A 14,694-nucleotide genomic window follows, 5' to 3' on the forward strand; every position below is an offset into this window, starting at 1 on the left:
TTTACTTTGTGCTATGCTGTCAGATCCTTTCTTCTATACAGGATAGAACAGATGTTTCTGGTTTCTCTATAGTTATCTAAGGATTTCTGATGCCCATCTTGACTTGCCATAGATGAGACTGATCTAATACACAGCTTAAAAGACATCTTAGAATAATGTTACTGAAATCAGAATAGAGACTATTCTATTTTTAAAGGAAGTATATAAAAATGGATTATATATTACTTATATATTTTATAACATATAATGTGAATGTATTTTATGTATATAGCATTAATATTACTTTAGATCTTAAAAATAAAGCATATAAACATGCTTTACAAATACACATAAAATTAATTATATTATAAATCCTATTTCAGTCTTTTAACAAATCATTTGGCTTCTGGGATAGTGTTTTTGAATACAGTCTGTAATGAATAATCAGGATATGTTGCTGTTTATTAATGATTTCTACTCTTTATATATCTTGATGTGTTTTCAAATTTTGATACCTATAACATTTTGCATTTTCTTTTTTAGCATCCATGTAGCAGACAGGAGAGAACTGGGAGAGTTCACAGTTATTCATGCGCTCACAGGGTGGTTACCAGAAGTCATTTCTCTTCAGTACGTTTGACTATTAAAATGCTCATGTCTATTTTTTTCTTTCATCACAAGATTTCTTTAAAATATTCTTAGTCTTTACGAAAATTTCAAGAAAGGTCATGTTTTACAAAATTTGGGGGGAAATACTGTTTTGTAGTATTATATAAAGTTCCTTGGGAATTTCAGTGTGAATTCTGTTTCCTTATGAAGGAGAAGAATGACCCCCATAGGTTCTTTGTTGGAACTGACTCCTGTAACACAAGACACATTAACAAGAGCAAAACATACAGAAGTCTGTTACCATGTAGATTTCCCTGGGAAATCTAAGCCAAGAACAGTCCATTTTTAAAGAAGTGACAGGACAAAAGAAAATGACTATGAGCCTCTACAGGTGGCACTTGTAAGAAGGCAAATAAATGATAGATGAAGGCTGGTTAAGAAAGCTTGTTCATGTACATTCCTCTGGTACCATTTCAGGCCAGTAAGAGTCCAAAGCTGTCTTTAGAGGTTAACATCTGTTCTCTCTGGTACAAGAGAGTAAGGGGGAGGATACTTCTTGGTTTTTGTAAATCTGTGTCTTGCTTTTAGGCACATAGAGGGAAAGCAGAGAGTTTCTGTGTATCTGCTTCTTCATAATTGCCTGTAGCTCAGCAATCCTTCATATTTTGGGGTGGCATGTGCTGGTCTCCCTCACTTATATATATATATATATATATATATATATATATATATACTATGAATTTAATCTGTAAATATCTGATGTCCAAATATGAAAACAATGGTAATTATGTACTATGGTAAAACATTTGCAAACTTCCCTTTACACATATAAACCTACCACACTTATTTCAATTTGGAACCATAAAAACAACTTTTAATTGGCTGCACATATATGGAAATAATCATAAGAAGACAGCTACTATGCATCCGATATCTTGATATATTACTTCTCATTTAAAAATCACAGTCCTGAAAGGATAGTCTCATTTAATCATCCATATCATCCCATCAGCTAGGCCTACATCATTTCAAATGAGTGAACTAAAAGCTTAGAGAGGTTAAATTCCAAACCAGAAATATGTAAGTCTTGCTGGTCCAAAGCCCACAGTCTTTCTTTATGATTCTAGATATATAGAAATTGCTTCTTTATGTCCAAAAATAGCTATTAGGTAAAGAATAGAAAGAGACATCTTTCAATTTAGTGCTGACTTATAATTTCACAATCATTTTATTTAATAAATAAGAAATACACACTACTTTCTCATTTTACCATTGACAGTTGGAAACACATCAAGATAAGATGCATAGAAAAGAATTATAACAGTAGAACTGAGTATACCATTAATTCAGATACTGACTTTTACAAGATGATTAAATCCACAGTGCAGTTATCAACCTGGACCATCTCCCATCTTTGGTGATAGGCAGCTGCAGTACCCCAGGGTCACTAGAGATTAAAGGAGCTTGAAGACAGACCCTAGTAACTTGGATTCTGCCATCTTACCCATATTTTTAGCAGGATAAACTAGGTGTTGTTTTGTTCAAATGAAAGTATTTTCAGGGAAAATAACTGGAGAGTAGGAGCTGGTCTTGTTTTTTCCTTTGGAAAGGCCGAGATAGCACTCTTTTATAAAATCTTCTTTTGGAAAACCTTTTCCTGATATCTCAATGACTTTCTGACTAATGTGGATGTAGAGAGAGAATGATATTTTAAAAGTATGCAGTTCTCTAAATTTTTATACTTAGTGTTGATAGAATGCTCTCAGTTTTTTTCTGTGCAATTTTCTCTGGGCAATAGTCAGTAGAGGTACCAGAGACATGAAATCATCAGAAGTCTGCCAGAGGATGGTAAAGAAACAAGAGATCAGAATAATTCACAACTAGAAAGTTCATAAAATTTTACCTTGGAAAATCAAAAAAGAATCTCTTCTAATTTTCCATGTAATAATGGAAGCAGAGTCAATGGTATGTCTGAGTGGGAATTAGAAACCCAACCACTTCAAAGGACTCTTTTGTTGGCACATGTCTCTGATGCATGGTCCATCTGTGAACATAGCATTCTGCCACCCTGTCTTTAAGCCTGGGGTCCGGGAAGTTATATGGTCTCATTCTGTGGTGTTTGAATAGGTATTTTTCATGGTGTAGCAAGATGGAAAATACAACCTAGGATTCAGAAAGATCTGTTCGAATCCCGACTCAAATATTTGCTGGTTGTGTGATGGCATACAACTTCTTAAACGTCATTTGAGACTGTATTAGCTATGTTGCAGAACTGTTGTGGGATCAAATGAAAATAAAATGTGCTAAAGGCCACTCTGTTGGGTACTGGGGATCCAATGATGAATAGGAGGCAGTTCAGGCAGTCAAGCAGGTCAGAGATGCACAGGGAAACCAATTATTATTTTCAACCATCAGTTCATTTCTCTTGTTTTAGCTCAGAAAAACATCTTAATAAATGAGTGGTTTGTACACATTGTCTTCAGCTCCTTAACTACCCATTTCTTCTCATCTGACTCTTTGACCTTTGCTCTCCACCACACCAGTGAAACGCCTCTTCTTAAGGTCAACAAAGACCTTAACAGTGTCAAATCCAGTGATCACGTCTCTTGCCTCATTTACCGGCATCCCAGTATTTGACCCTTTTAATCCATTATTTCCTTTTACAACACTTGCTTCACTTGGTTTCCACAGAAACACACTCTCTGGGTTTTTCTCCTATCTTATTTTCTGCTCTTTCCCAGCCTTCTTGGATCATTCTTCAACCACTGTACAGCCACTAAGTGCTGGTGTGTAGCAGGGCTCCTGTCCCATAACTTTAAATAACAAACTGACGATGACTTTCAAGATTATATCTGGTCACCATTACCTGAACTCTAGACTGTATTTATTTACAGCTGCCTAAGTTACATAGCTATGCAGGTCAAAAGTGTATCTTAAACTCAGAATCTCCAGAAGGGAACTCTTGATTCTTAACTTCCTAAACTGCACCTTTCCTAGAATGTGAATTTCACTACTATCCATCTGTCTACTCAAGCTAAAGAAAAAACTAGATGTCATCCTTCATTGCTTCTTTTCCTCACCTCACACATATAATCTCTCACTGAGGTCTGTCAACAGTATGTTCTCTACTTATTCTGAACCTACTTTTTCTCTCCGTCTCCATTATTACCTCGTTCAACTTTCAATCACTGCTCACATGTAATAGACTTATAACTGGTCTCCTTGCGTCAGTTTTACCCTCCTCTAGTTAAGTTGGTAATCAGAATAATTTTCTAAAGTATAAATCAGATTACATAGTTCTCCTTGCTTAAAACCTTTCAGTGATTCACCATTACACTTGAATGAAGTTTTACAGTCTTGACCACGGTCCTCAGAGATCTGCACTGTCTGATTCACACACCACATTAGGGTCTTGGCAACCATTTACTGGTCACCCAAGTCTTCTTTCTGTTTCTGAAGTATTTGAAACTTACTCTGCCTTATGGTCCTTACATGGGCTGCTTTTATTTTTGTTCTGCCTGGAATGATCTTCCATCATATTATTCACTTGCCTGGGTATATTACATTTAGGTCTCATGAAGCTTAAACATCAACTCCTTAGGCCTAGTTGAGCATCCAATCTAAGTTATTCCTTCCCCAAATTACACCACATCTCAGCTTCCCTTATTTTATTTTCATCATGGAAGTTATCACTGCTGCTATTCTCTCTCTCTCTCTCTCTCTCTCTCTCTCTCTCTCTCTCTCTCTCTCTCTTGCTCCTCTCGCTCTTTCTCTGTTGTATTTATCCACTGGAGGTTAAATTGTCCATAAGAACAGGGACCCTCTTTTGTATTGCTCAATTTTGTGCCTTTGTGTTTATAACAATGATATGGAATGACTGGGATATAGTATCAATGATATGGAATGACTGGGATATAGTATGTGCTCATGAATTGTGTAAAATGAGGATTTTTTTAAAAAAACGTTATACTAGAATACTAGAAGAGTGTAAAAGACTCTTTGGGAACTCAGAACAGAAACCTATAGCTTAATTCCTGCAGAAAGTAATACTTGAATTGATCTCAAACGATTAGTTGAAATGAATGAAGCTGGTTGAGGCGGGGAATCCAACTCAGAGAATAAAAAATATCAAGGAAGTAGAAGAAAGCGGAGTGCAGTCCCAGAAAACATGTGGATCTGCATGGCTGAATTGTGTGCTATAAAATTCTAGAGGAGGAATAGGGTGTGGTCATGGAAAGAAAAATAGGAGCTGGATAGACAGAGAGGTCTTTTATGCTTTGCTAAGACATTTTTACAACTTCCTTAAAATGATCAGATGTCATTAAGGGATTGTAGACAGCAGGATGACTTTATCAGACTCATGATTTTGAAAGAATGCTCAGAACCTTAGGAGAGCAAATGGCAGAAGTGAAGCAGCGAGACTGGCTTGTGCAGTTTTCTCGAAGGGTCTTCTGAGGGCTTCTGCTGAGGAAGTTGTGTTGAGAATGGAGGAAAGGTGATCCAATGCACAGAGAAAAGGTAGGATCCAAGTGACACCGTGTTTTATTTGAAGGGAATTTTAAAGAGAGTGTCTTAGTCATTCTCAGTTTCCCCCTTTGAGTACTAAGTAGAAGGTGAGGTAGGACATTTTTGTTTACTTACTTTTTTTTAATTATCTGTTTGGGACAGATATCTATTAGGTGGTTGTCTGTGTGAGTCTGGATATCAGGAGAGAGATTTAAGCTGGAGCTAATGATTTAGAGGTTACACGCATTTATGGATAAACCCAAAATATGAGGAAATACTATGAAAATGACAAGAACACCTAGAGGAGAGTTGTGGGAAAAGAAAGGGAGAAAGAAGGGGAGTCTTCAAAGGAGTCTGCAAGTAATTTCTACAGCAGAAATAAAACCAGGAAAGAAGGATGTTATGGAAGCCTCAGGGAAGAGTTACAAGAGGAGCAAGAAACAACACTGTCACATTCCGCAGCGATGCCTAGTAAGATAAGGATGCTCTGCATAAGAGATCATGCATGCAAAAGTGTCTGCCACTTAATAGATGCTCAAGTGCACGCTCTTTCCCTGGCATGGTTGTTAACATGTTTAGCTTCCCTGCTTGGGTGAGTGATCCCTGAGATAACACTATGGTTTTGGTCTCTTTGTATCAGCAAAGCCCAGCACACAGTAGCCACTCAATAAAAGCTTGTTGAATGTACAACATATAATGCTATTTTTTTTAACTAAAAATTTGGGTAACAATTGAAATCAGTTATGAAATAGCAAGTATAGCAAGTTAAATTTTCTCTCAGTAATTTCTTACGAAGTTCAAGGAAAAAATAAAAGCCATCATTTGGAAATTAATGTTGATGTCTTTCCTCTTAGCCCCAGATATATGGACAAAGTTTGGGAGCTCCTGAAAGAAGTACTGCCTGAGTTTAAGCTGTCAGATGAGGCCAGCTCTGAAAGCAAAATAGCAGTGTTAGATTCGAAATTAAAAGAACCAGGGAAAGAAGCGAAGGAGGGAAAAGAAGTAAAGGATGGAAAGGAAGTAAAAGATGCAAAGGAATTCAAACTTGAAAGTTCTTTGACAGCACTAAAGGCTCCTGAGAAAAGTGACAAAGTTCAAAAGGGTAAGATATTTTGTATCAAAATGTGATTCAATATGACATTGCATATAAATGCCTTACAACCATATTTGATCTAATGTATTGCTGGCAAAAAGTGGTCTTGGATCTCACACAGTAAGGAATTCAAGGCAAGTCACACCACGGAGTGCAGTAAGAAGAGATAGTTTATTGAAAACTCCTCAGTTACAGAGTAGGTCGTCCTCAGCAAGCAAAGGAACATGCTGTCTTTGTTTTCAGTTTTTCTTATAAAGGAATCTTATCTATGTAAAAGCCAACCTAAGCTAAGCTATGTCTATGTGCAGGTGTCCTGACGGTGTGACAAAATTTAGTATTTTGTTGATTTAAAAAAGTTTTCCTTGGCATTTTAGTGCATTAAGTACATCAAAGCATACTATAATTATCTTGAAAGTGTACATTGTTATGGGCATCAGATGGACATATTGCTATGGGTATTGGGACATCTGGACATTCTGCTGTTGTAGGAGTGTGTACTTGCAGGTATCTTTAGGCTGTATCTTTAGCTATAAACATGTAATGACTGTGGGGCATGACTGGCAAAAAATGTGCCTTGTTAGTCTTACAATGGAACTGAACTTATAATGAAGTTTCTCAGGGCCTCTGAGGATCCTGCTTCCCTAAGAAATGCAATATTGTTGTCACTATCCTTTCTTAAGTTTTTGTGACAACAGCCATGTAATTAAGATATTTCTTTTCTAGGACGTTAGGACTTATAACAGTGTTTACTGTATGCAAATTATTGTTCCACAGTTTGCTTTCTTTGAAAATCCAAAGCAAGTCTCTACTTTGATGCTATTAAATTAATCTAGTATTGATTTAAGAAGATACAGCTCTCAATTTCCATTAAACACATCTTTCTCCTATTTAAAAAGTATAAAGTGGCAGGACACGACAAAGATGGTTTGTAGAACTCTGAGTTGCAAAGCAGGGTAGATGGTGGTACCATTTTGGATAGATCACAAAATGATTTTGAGTATTTTGAATTTGAGGTGCCTTTAAGACAACCAAGTTGATATTTCATGTCAAGACTCCTAGGCTGGTGATATATGCTTGGGACTCATTAACAAATGCATGCAAAATTAAATCAGGAATGGTATTTCCCAAAGAGACAATATAGAGTGAGCAGATGAGGGAGGTCGAGACTGAGTCTTGGAGAAGCGGAATGTCAAAGAAGAGGTTGGTACAAAATGACGAGCTGCTGAATGAAGACTAAGGACTGGCCAGAGGAGCAAGGACAATATCAGCAGAACATTTGGGCATCAGGGTCAAAGGAAAAAGTGTTCCAAGAACCCAAGATTGTATTAAATATTGTGGGAAGATGAACTACAATGAAAATTTAAATTTCTATGTGTTTCAGTTGTGTTTTGTGATAGGGAGGTCATTGAGCACTTGCAAGTGATGGAAGTAGAAGATACACTGGAGGGGAGTAAGAAGGAAGCGGAAAGTAAAATAATGTATGAACAACCCTGTGAGAAGCTTGGCCTTGAAGAACAGGAAGCTGCAAAGTGAAAGCTGATAGGGAAGAATGTGGGATGCAAACAGGATATATATTTGTGAATCTAGTGAAGGAGAATTGAGTTTTTTAAAGTGATCACTGGGAAGATCCTGCTGAGATGACTGCAATAGTGTAAGTTTTCTGAGAAGAAGGAGCAAGCTCTACACCCCAGCTGGAAGGGAACTGGGCCAACCTGGGGAGACCAATGGCTCCTCCATTGTCATAGGTGGGCACAGGTCATGGGGGAGGATACAGGTATAGGTGGGTAAACGGGTTTGCTAGGAGAAGATGAGGACTTCCAACCAAAGACTTCTACTTTTTGTTTATACACAGCCTAGCTATGAGATGAAAGTGAGGTGGAGGTGGAAGATGTCGATTCTCACAGAGATTTAAAATAGATATGGCAAGGTTTGCAGAACTAGAGGAGGATTATCTCCAGTGGGCCTCAGCTGCCAAGTTAATTCAGAGTGGGGTTTTGCCAGATGGGTAGGATGAAATGACAGAGGAGCAATCTTATTTAGGGTATTGGCAAAAACACATTTTGGTGAGGACTGTTGTATACTATCCAAATTTCTATGTGAAACAGTTTGATTTTTTCTATTTATAATTTGTATTATGTATTATTTTTAAGTCAAAAATGCTGAATAGAAGTTTAAAAGCTTTTAAAGTCTCTTTGAAAATTATACAGGCATTCAAGTATTGCTACCTAAAATTAGTTTTATTGAATTAAGGTTGTATATATATAGAAAATGCACAAAATAAAATTCTGAAAACAAACTTTTTTAAAACCTAAATTTCCTAGTTAAATGTTTCATCCTATGATTAAAGTTATAGTTAAGATATATTTTAAGTTATATATAGTTAAGATAAATTAGTTATATGTTTATATCTAATTTAGTGTTAAGTCTACTGAAAAAGCTAAGATATGGGCTGGGCAGAGTTGCTCATGCCTGTATTCCCAGCACTTTGAGAGGTTGATGCTGGCAGATCACTTGAGCCCAGAGTAAGACCAGCCTGGACAACATGGTGAAACCCTATCTCTATAAAAAAGAAGAAAAATTAGAAGGATGTGGTGGTGGGCACCTGTAGTCCCAGCTACTCAGGAAGCTGAATTGGGAGAATCGCTTGAGTCTGGGAGGTCAAGACTGCAGTCATCTGAGACCTAGCCACTACACTTCAGCCTCAGGGAAAAAATGAAACCCTGTCAAAAAACAATAATAGTAAGCTAAGAAATGAATCATATCTACTTTGGAGACTCAGAAACATTATAAGTAGATGTCACAGTTTTTATTAATGAAAATTTTAAAAATGAGCAACCTGACCAATGATGATTACAAACATTGCAGATGATGCAGAGAATGAAATGGCAGAAATCTATTATTTCTGTCTCAGAATTGAGAGAGATCTGTTAGAAAATAAAAATAAATATTCAGGAAAAGTATTTTAAGTTGAAGAAAAACATGTTTTAGAGATTGAGTATGTGAATGAGAATTCAAATGGTGGGAATAATTCTGGACAGAAGAGTTTTGTTACCCAAGACATGTAGGCAATAAGAGGCTAGTTTGGAACCAATCGCAGTCTGGGTGCCACAGGAAAACATTTTGGAGTCAGAAAACTGTGTTTCCTCTAAGTGGAGGACACAAATAAGGAAAATCTTAGAGGGTTCCCCATTTAGGACTTAACTTTCAGAATGTGTTTTGTTTTGTTTTTAAAATGAGAAAATTACCTTGATACCATAATCTTATATAAATAAAATATATTCAAGTAATTAACTTCATGAAACAATATTATTTGCAGTAGATAATAAGTAATGCTGCATTTATTTCATAATATATCTCAATTTTCAAAGTTCTTCCTGGCTTTATTGTGGTGTTTCTAATTAGAGGGGATTGCATTTTAGAGAAATTATGGCTATCATTTTATATTTAAATAGTACTATTATTTTGGCCTTTTTTTCTTGAAGACAATGACTGAATAAGAAATATAATCTGAGGTTTTCTAGTTAAAATATTTATTGTTTATTTTTCATATGTTAGAGAAAGCAGATGTAAAAGACATTGGAAAGAAGAGAGGTAAAGATGGAGAAAGAGAAAAATTCAAATTCTCACTTCATGCTTCAAGACTTTCATCAGATGTGCAGTACTCTGTACAGTCCCTATCAGATTGTAAGCTCCTAATTTCTTACAATAGTAACTATTTTAGTTGTTTCTTAAAATGCTGGAAAGTGTTGGAACATAGAAATATATTTTCTCTTTTGAAATAACTAAACAAACTTATTCAAGGTTGCTGTAAATGCTGAGTTCTCAGATGGACGGGTGTGTGGGGCTGAAGTCCTACCAATGAGACAGAAGTCTGCTTGTCCAAGTTATGGTGCAGTTGTTACAGGAGAAGTGTCCACATATGGGAGATGCTTCTGCCAGTCACCTTCAGGTGTTTCTCTAAAAAATACTCAGATTAAATTTACCATCCAAATTAAGTAAATTCAACATTACTTGCTTGAGTGGTTAGATGCCAGCCACCAAATGGAACAAAAAGTCTACATCTGGCTCCTTACTCACAGTAAGGAGTGGGCCTCCATATTTTTTACTGTGTTTTAGAAAATAACTGAGGCTAGAGACTTTAAAAGTCATCACTGATATCATGATACTGACAAGCACACATATTGGGTATCGCATTATGACTGTGTGGATGTACAAGATCTATTTATAATAGCCTCATTGTATGAAGGTCAAGTGTTTTGTGAAAATGCTGGGGTTCCTCTGTCTATCACTTAAAATCACATTGGATAGCTTTCATTTTAATTAATATCTTTCCAATTTGGGCTTACAAATTATCTCTAAAGACCCCTGGGCCACTGGACTTTTGTCCTCTGTATCAGCTAAAACAGTCTAAGTATAGTAGCCTTTAAGCAAATTGTATCAGGTTGAAAGAAAACATGCTGTAAAAAAAATGACACCTCAACCTATTCAGGAGGAAGACTAGAATATCCCTTTTGAGGCTTTATAGTCTCAGCTTTGGCTCATCTGTCTTGATGCTTCCAAAGTGCAGGTTATCATTTTCAGCTCATCCTTTATTAACTAGTTAAAAATATGTGATTTTACATCCAGCACTGAGCTTCATTAATAAATGTTTATCTTTTTTCTTAATATATTATGATGATTTATATGAGGACATTTGAATAATTATGGATTTTTATTTTTACTGAAATATGTCTGGTGATGTGGATAGAAAAAGTTCACTATTGTATTTTTAATTATACATTAAAAATCATTTTCTTGAGTTTTTGGGCTAAGGTGATGGGGTCTTCTAGGTATACTATCATGTCGTCTGCAAATAGAGACAATTTGGCTTCCACCTTTCCTATTTGAAACTGATAAGCAACTTCAGCAAAGTCTCAGGATATAAAATCAACGTGCAAAAATCACAAACATTCCTATACACCAATAACAGACTTAAAGAGAGCCAAATCAAGAACGAACTGCCGTTCACAATTGCTACAAAAAGAATAAAATACCTAGGAATACAACTTACAAGGAACATAAGGGACCTCTTCAAGGAAAACTACAAACCACTGTTCAACGAAGTAAGAGAGGACACAAACAGATGGAGAAACATTCCATGTTCATGGTTAGGAAGAATCAATATCATGAAAATGGCTATACTGCCCAAAGTAATTTACAGAATCAACGCTATCCCCATCAAGCTACCATGGACTTTCTTCACAGAACTGGAAAAAACTACCATGAACTTCATATGGAACCAAAAGAGAGCCCACATAGCCAAGTCAATTCTAAGCAAAAAGAACACAACAGGAGGCATCACACTACCAGACTTCAAACTATACTACAAGGCTACAGTAATCAAAACAGCATGGTACTGGTAGCAAAACACAGATATAGACGAATGGAACAGAACAGAGGCATCGGAGGCAACACAACATATCTGCAACCATACAATCTTTGATAAACTTGACAAAAACAAGCAATGGGGAAAGGATTCCCTGTTTAATAAATGGTGTTAGGAAAACTGGCTAGCCATGTGCAGAAAGCAGAAACTGGACCCCTTCCTGACACCTTACACTAAAATTAACTCCAGATGGATTAAAGACTTAAACATAAGACCTGGCACCATAAAAACCCTAGAAGAAAATCTAGGCAAAACCATTCAGGACATAGGAGTAGGCAAGGACCTCATGACCAGAACACCAAAAGCATTGGCAACAAAAGCCAAAATAGACAAATGGGACCTAATGAAATTCCACAGCTTCTGCATGGCAAAAGAAACAGTCAGTAAAGTGAATCGGCAACCAACAGAATGGGAAAAAATTTTTGCAGTTTATCCATCTGACAAAGGGCTGATATCCAGAATTTACACTCAAACAGATTTACAGTAAAAAAAAAAAAAAAAAAAAAAAACATTCAAAAGTGGGCAGAGGATATGAACAGACACTTTACAAAAGAAGACATACATGAGGCCAACAAACATATGAAAAAATGCTCATCATCATTGGTCATAGAGAGAGGCAAATCAAAACCACATTGAGATACCATCTTATGTCAGTTAGAATGGCGATCATTAAAGAATCTGGAGACAACAGATGCTGGAGAGGTTGTGGAGAAATAGCACTTTTACACTGTTGGTGGGAGTGTAAATTAGTTCAACCATTGTGGAAGACAGTGTGGCAATTCCTCAAGGCCTTAGAAATAGAAATTCCATTTGACCCAGCAATGCCATTACTGGGTATATATCCAAAGGACTATAAATCGTTCTACTATAAGGACACATGCACACGAATGTTCATTGCAGCACTGTTTACAATAGCAAAGACCTGGAACCCACCCCAATGCCCATCGATGATAGACTGGACTGGGAAAATGTGGCACATATATACCATGGAATATTATGCAGCAATCAAAAACGATGAGTTCGTGTCGTTTGTAGGGACATGGATGAATCTGGAGAACATCATTCTCAGAAAACTGACACAAGAACAGAAAATGAAATACCACATATTCTCACTCATAGGCAGGTGAGGAAAAATGAGAACACATGGACACAGGGAAGGGGGTAATACACACTGGGGTCTATTGGGGGGAATAGGGGAGGGACAGCAGGGGGGAGCTGGGGAGGGATAGCCTGGAGAAATGCCAATTGTGGGTAAAGGGGAGGAAGGCAGCAAAACACACTGCCATGTGTGTACCTTTGCAACTATCTTGCACGTTCTGCACATGTACCTGAAAACTTAAAATGCAATTAAAAAAAAATTTAAAAATAAAATTAAATTAAAGAAATTTAAAAAATCATTTTCTTATATTGATGCCATAAGCAATCTTTTTTGATAGTGAGAAACATGACATTAACAGATTTACTGATGGTTCTTCATCTTTGTGAAAATGGCTAAAACTCTGAGCTCTTTCTTTGTGATAATAAAAGTAATGATGCCTACCTTCTCCTGCTGAGCTTATAGTTAAGGTTATTCCAACACATAGAATGTGGTTCAGTTTGGACTGTGGAGTCAAACTGCTTGAGTTCAATATCTGCTCCAACAATGAGTGTATGAGTATCAGGCATGTGATAAGAGCCTCTTTTAACTCAGATCTCTGTAAAGCAGCATCATGGTATCGGTGAGGATCCTTGTGAGAATTAGGTGTTGAATCCAGGTAAAGTGCTTAGCACTTGGTGGTAGAGCTACAGTTTACATACTTATTGCAAAAGTCTTTGTTAATTTTTAATTGTGCTAAAGATACCGTGTTAGAATGAATTCTGTAGGAGTACTTTATCTGGTATAAATAAGAGGTGAACTGCCTTCTCCCACAGAGTTAAATTGAAGTGTATTTCTGATGGTGTTGTTATAATTCATTTCCTTCAATCATCCACTTTGGTTTCACTTATAAAGGAGATAACAGATGGACAGTGAGCATTCAAGAGGTAATTTAGTTACAATCAAACTTATATGGAAAAAATAACATGACATTTACATTGTTTATGTTTTGTTTTCTTTTTGACACAGAGTCTTGCTGTGTTGCCCAGGCTGGAGTGCAGTGATGTAATATCTCACTGCAATCTCCACCTCCCAGGTTCAAGCTATTCTTGTGCCTCAGCCTCCCAAGTAGCTGGGACTACAGGCATGTGCCACCACACCCGGCCAATTCTTGTATTTTTAGTAGAGACGGAGCTTCACCATGTTGGCCAGCCTGGTCTTGAATTCCTAACCCTAAGTGATCTGCCCACCTTGACCTCCCAAAGTGCTGGGAGTATAGGCATATGCCACCACGCTTGGCCTGTATTGTTTATGCTTGATTTGATATTAGAAGTATGTGTTGTAGTTAATTCTGCTAACTGGAAATTTTAATGTAAAGAACCCCTATTTTATTATGTTTTCAAAGTAGCATATTTATCACAACAGTCATTAAAATAAAATGGCACTCATCGTTTTAAATGCCATAAAGAAGATAAAGTTTTATAATGGCAGAAGACAAGTAAATTTATATATATTTTTAGGTCATCTAATAATATCAACGTATACCCTAATAATGACTTGATATTTAAGATTTCATTTTGTTATTTTCAAAGTTAGTGTATTCATTTAGGTACACTAGCTGATGTGCCTAACAAATGGTTCCAATGTCATATATATTTATTTCTCAATTAAAATAAAAAGACTAGTGTTAATCACTGGCAGGAAGTTATTTTCTGAATGGTGTTGAAGAGACCCATGCTCCTTCCATTTTCTGCCTCTTATTCCTCTAGCATTCTAACGCTCTATACCAGTGGGAAGAAAAAGCTTGGAGGATTGCAGGTGCAAGGCATCTGAAGTCAAAACAAGCTGTATTGTATATCATTTCTGGTCTCATTCTATTGAAGACATTTCAGTCCAATGACCACACCTAACTTTAAGAGGAGTTAGAAAATATGGAATGTGGAATGCGGTAAAGACTGATCATTTCAGGAGAAAGAGAAACCATTTGGTGAACAATGACCAGTCCTT

At 36.6% G+C, this 14,694-nt stretch overlaps 1 protein-coding gene across 8 annotated transcripts in view; it reads left to right on the top strand.

Moving 5' to 3' along the window:
- The window catches only part of ADGB (androglobin), a 211,305-nt gene that overhangs the window by 79,029 nt on the left and 117,582 nt on the right, over positions 1–14,694 (top strand). For 6 of the 8 annotated variants that reach the window (XM_054254494.2, XM_054254496.2, XM_003732751.7 and 3 more), the window contains 3 exons: positions 523–609; positions 5,949–6,196; positions 9,743–9,871. In XM_054254494.2, the coding sequence (XP_054110469.2) occupies positions 523–609; positions 5,949–6,196; positions 9,743–9,871 (464 nt within the window). The remainder of the gene's footprint in view (positions 1–522; positions 610–5,948; positions 6,197–9,742; positions 9,872–14,694) is intronic. The other 2 variants (XM_035296928.3, XM_078370260.1) reach the window with 1 other exon arrangement.

This window comes from Callithrix jacchus, chromosome 4 (genome assembly GCF_049354715.1).
Source record: "Callithrix jacchus isolate 240 chromosome 4, calJac240_pri, whole genome shotgun sequence".
Classification (NCBI taxonomy): Eukaryota; Metazoa; Chordata; class Mammalia; order Primates; family Cebidae; genus Callithrix; species Callithrix jacchus.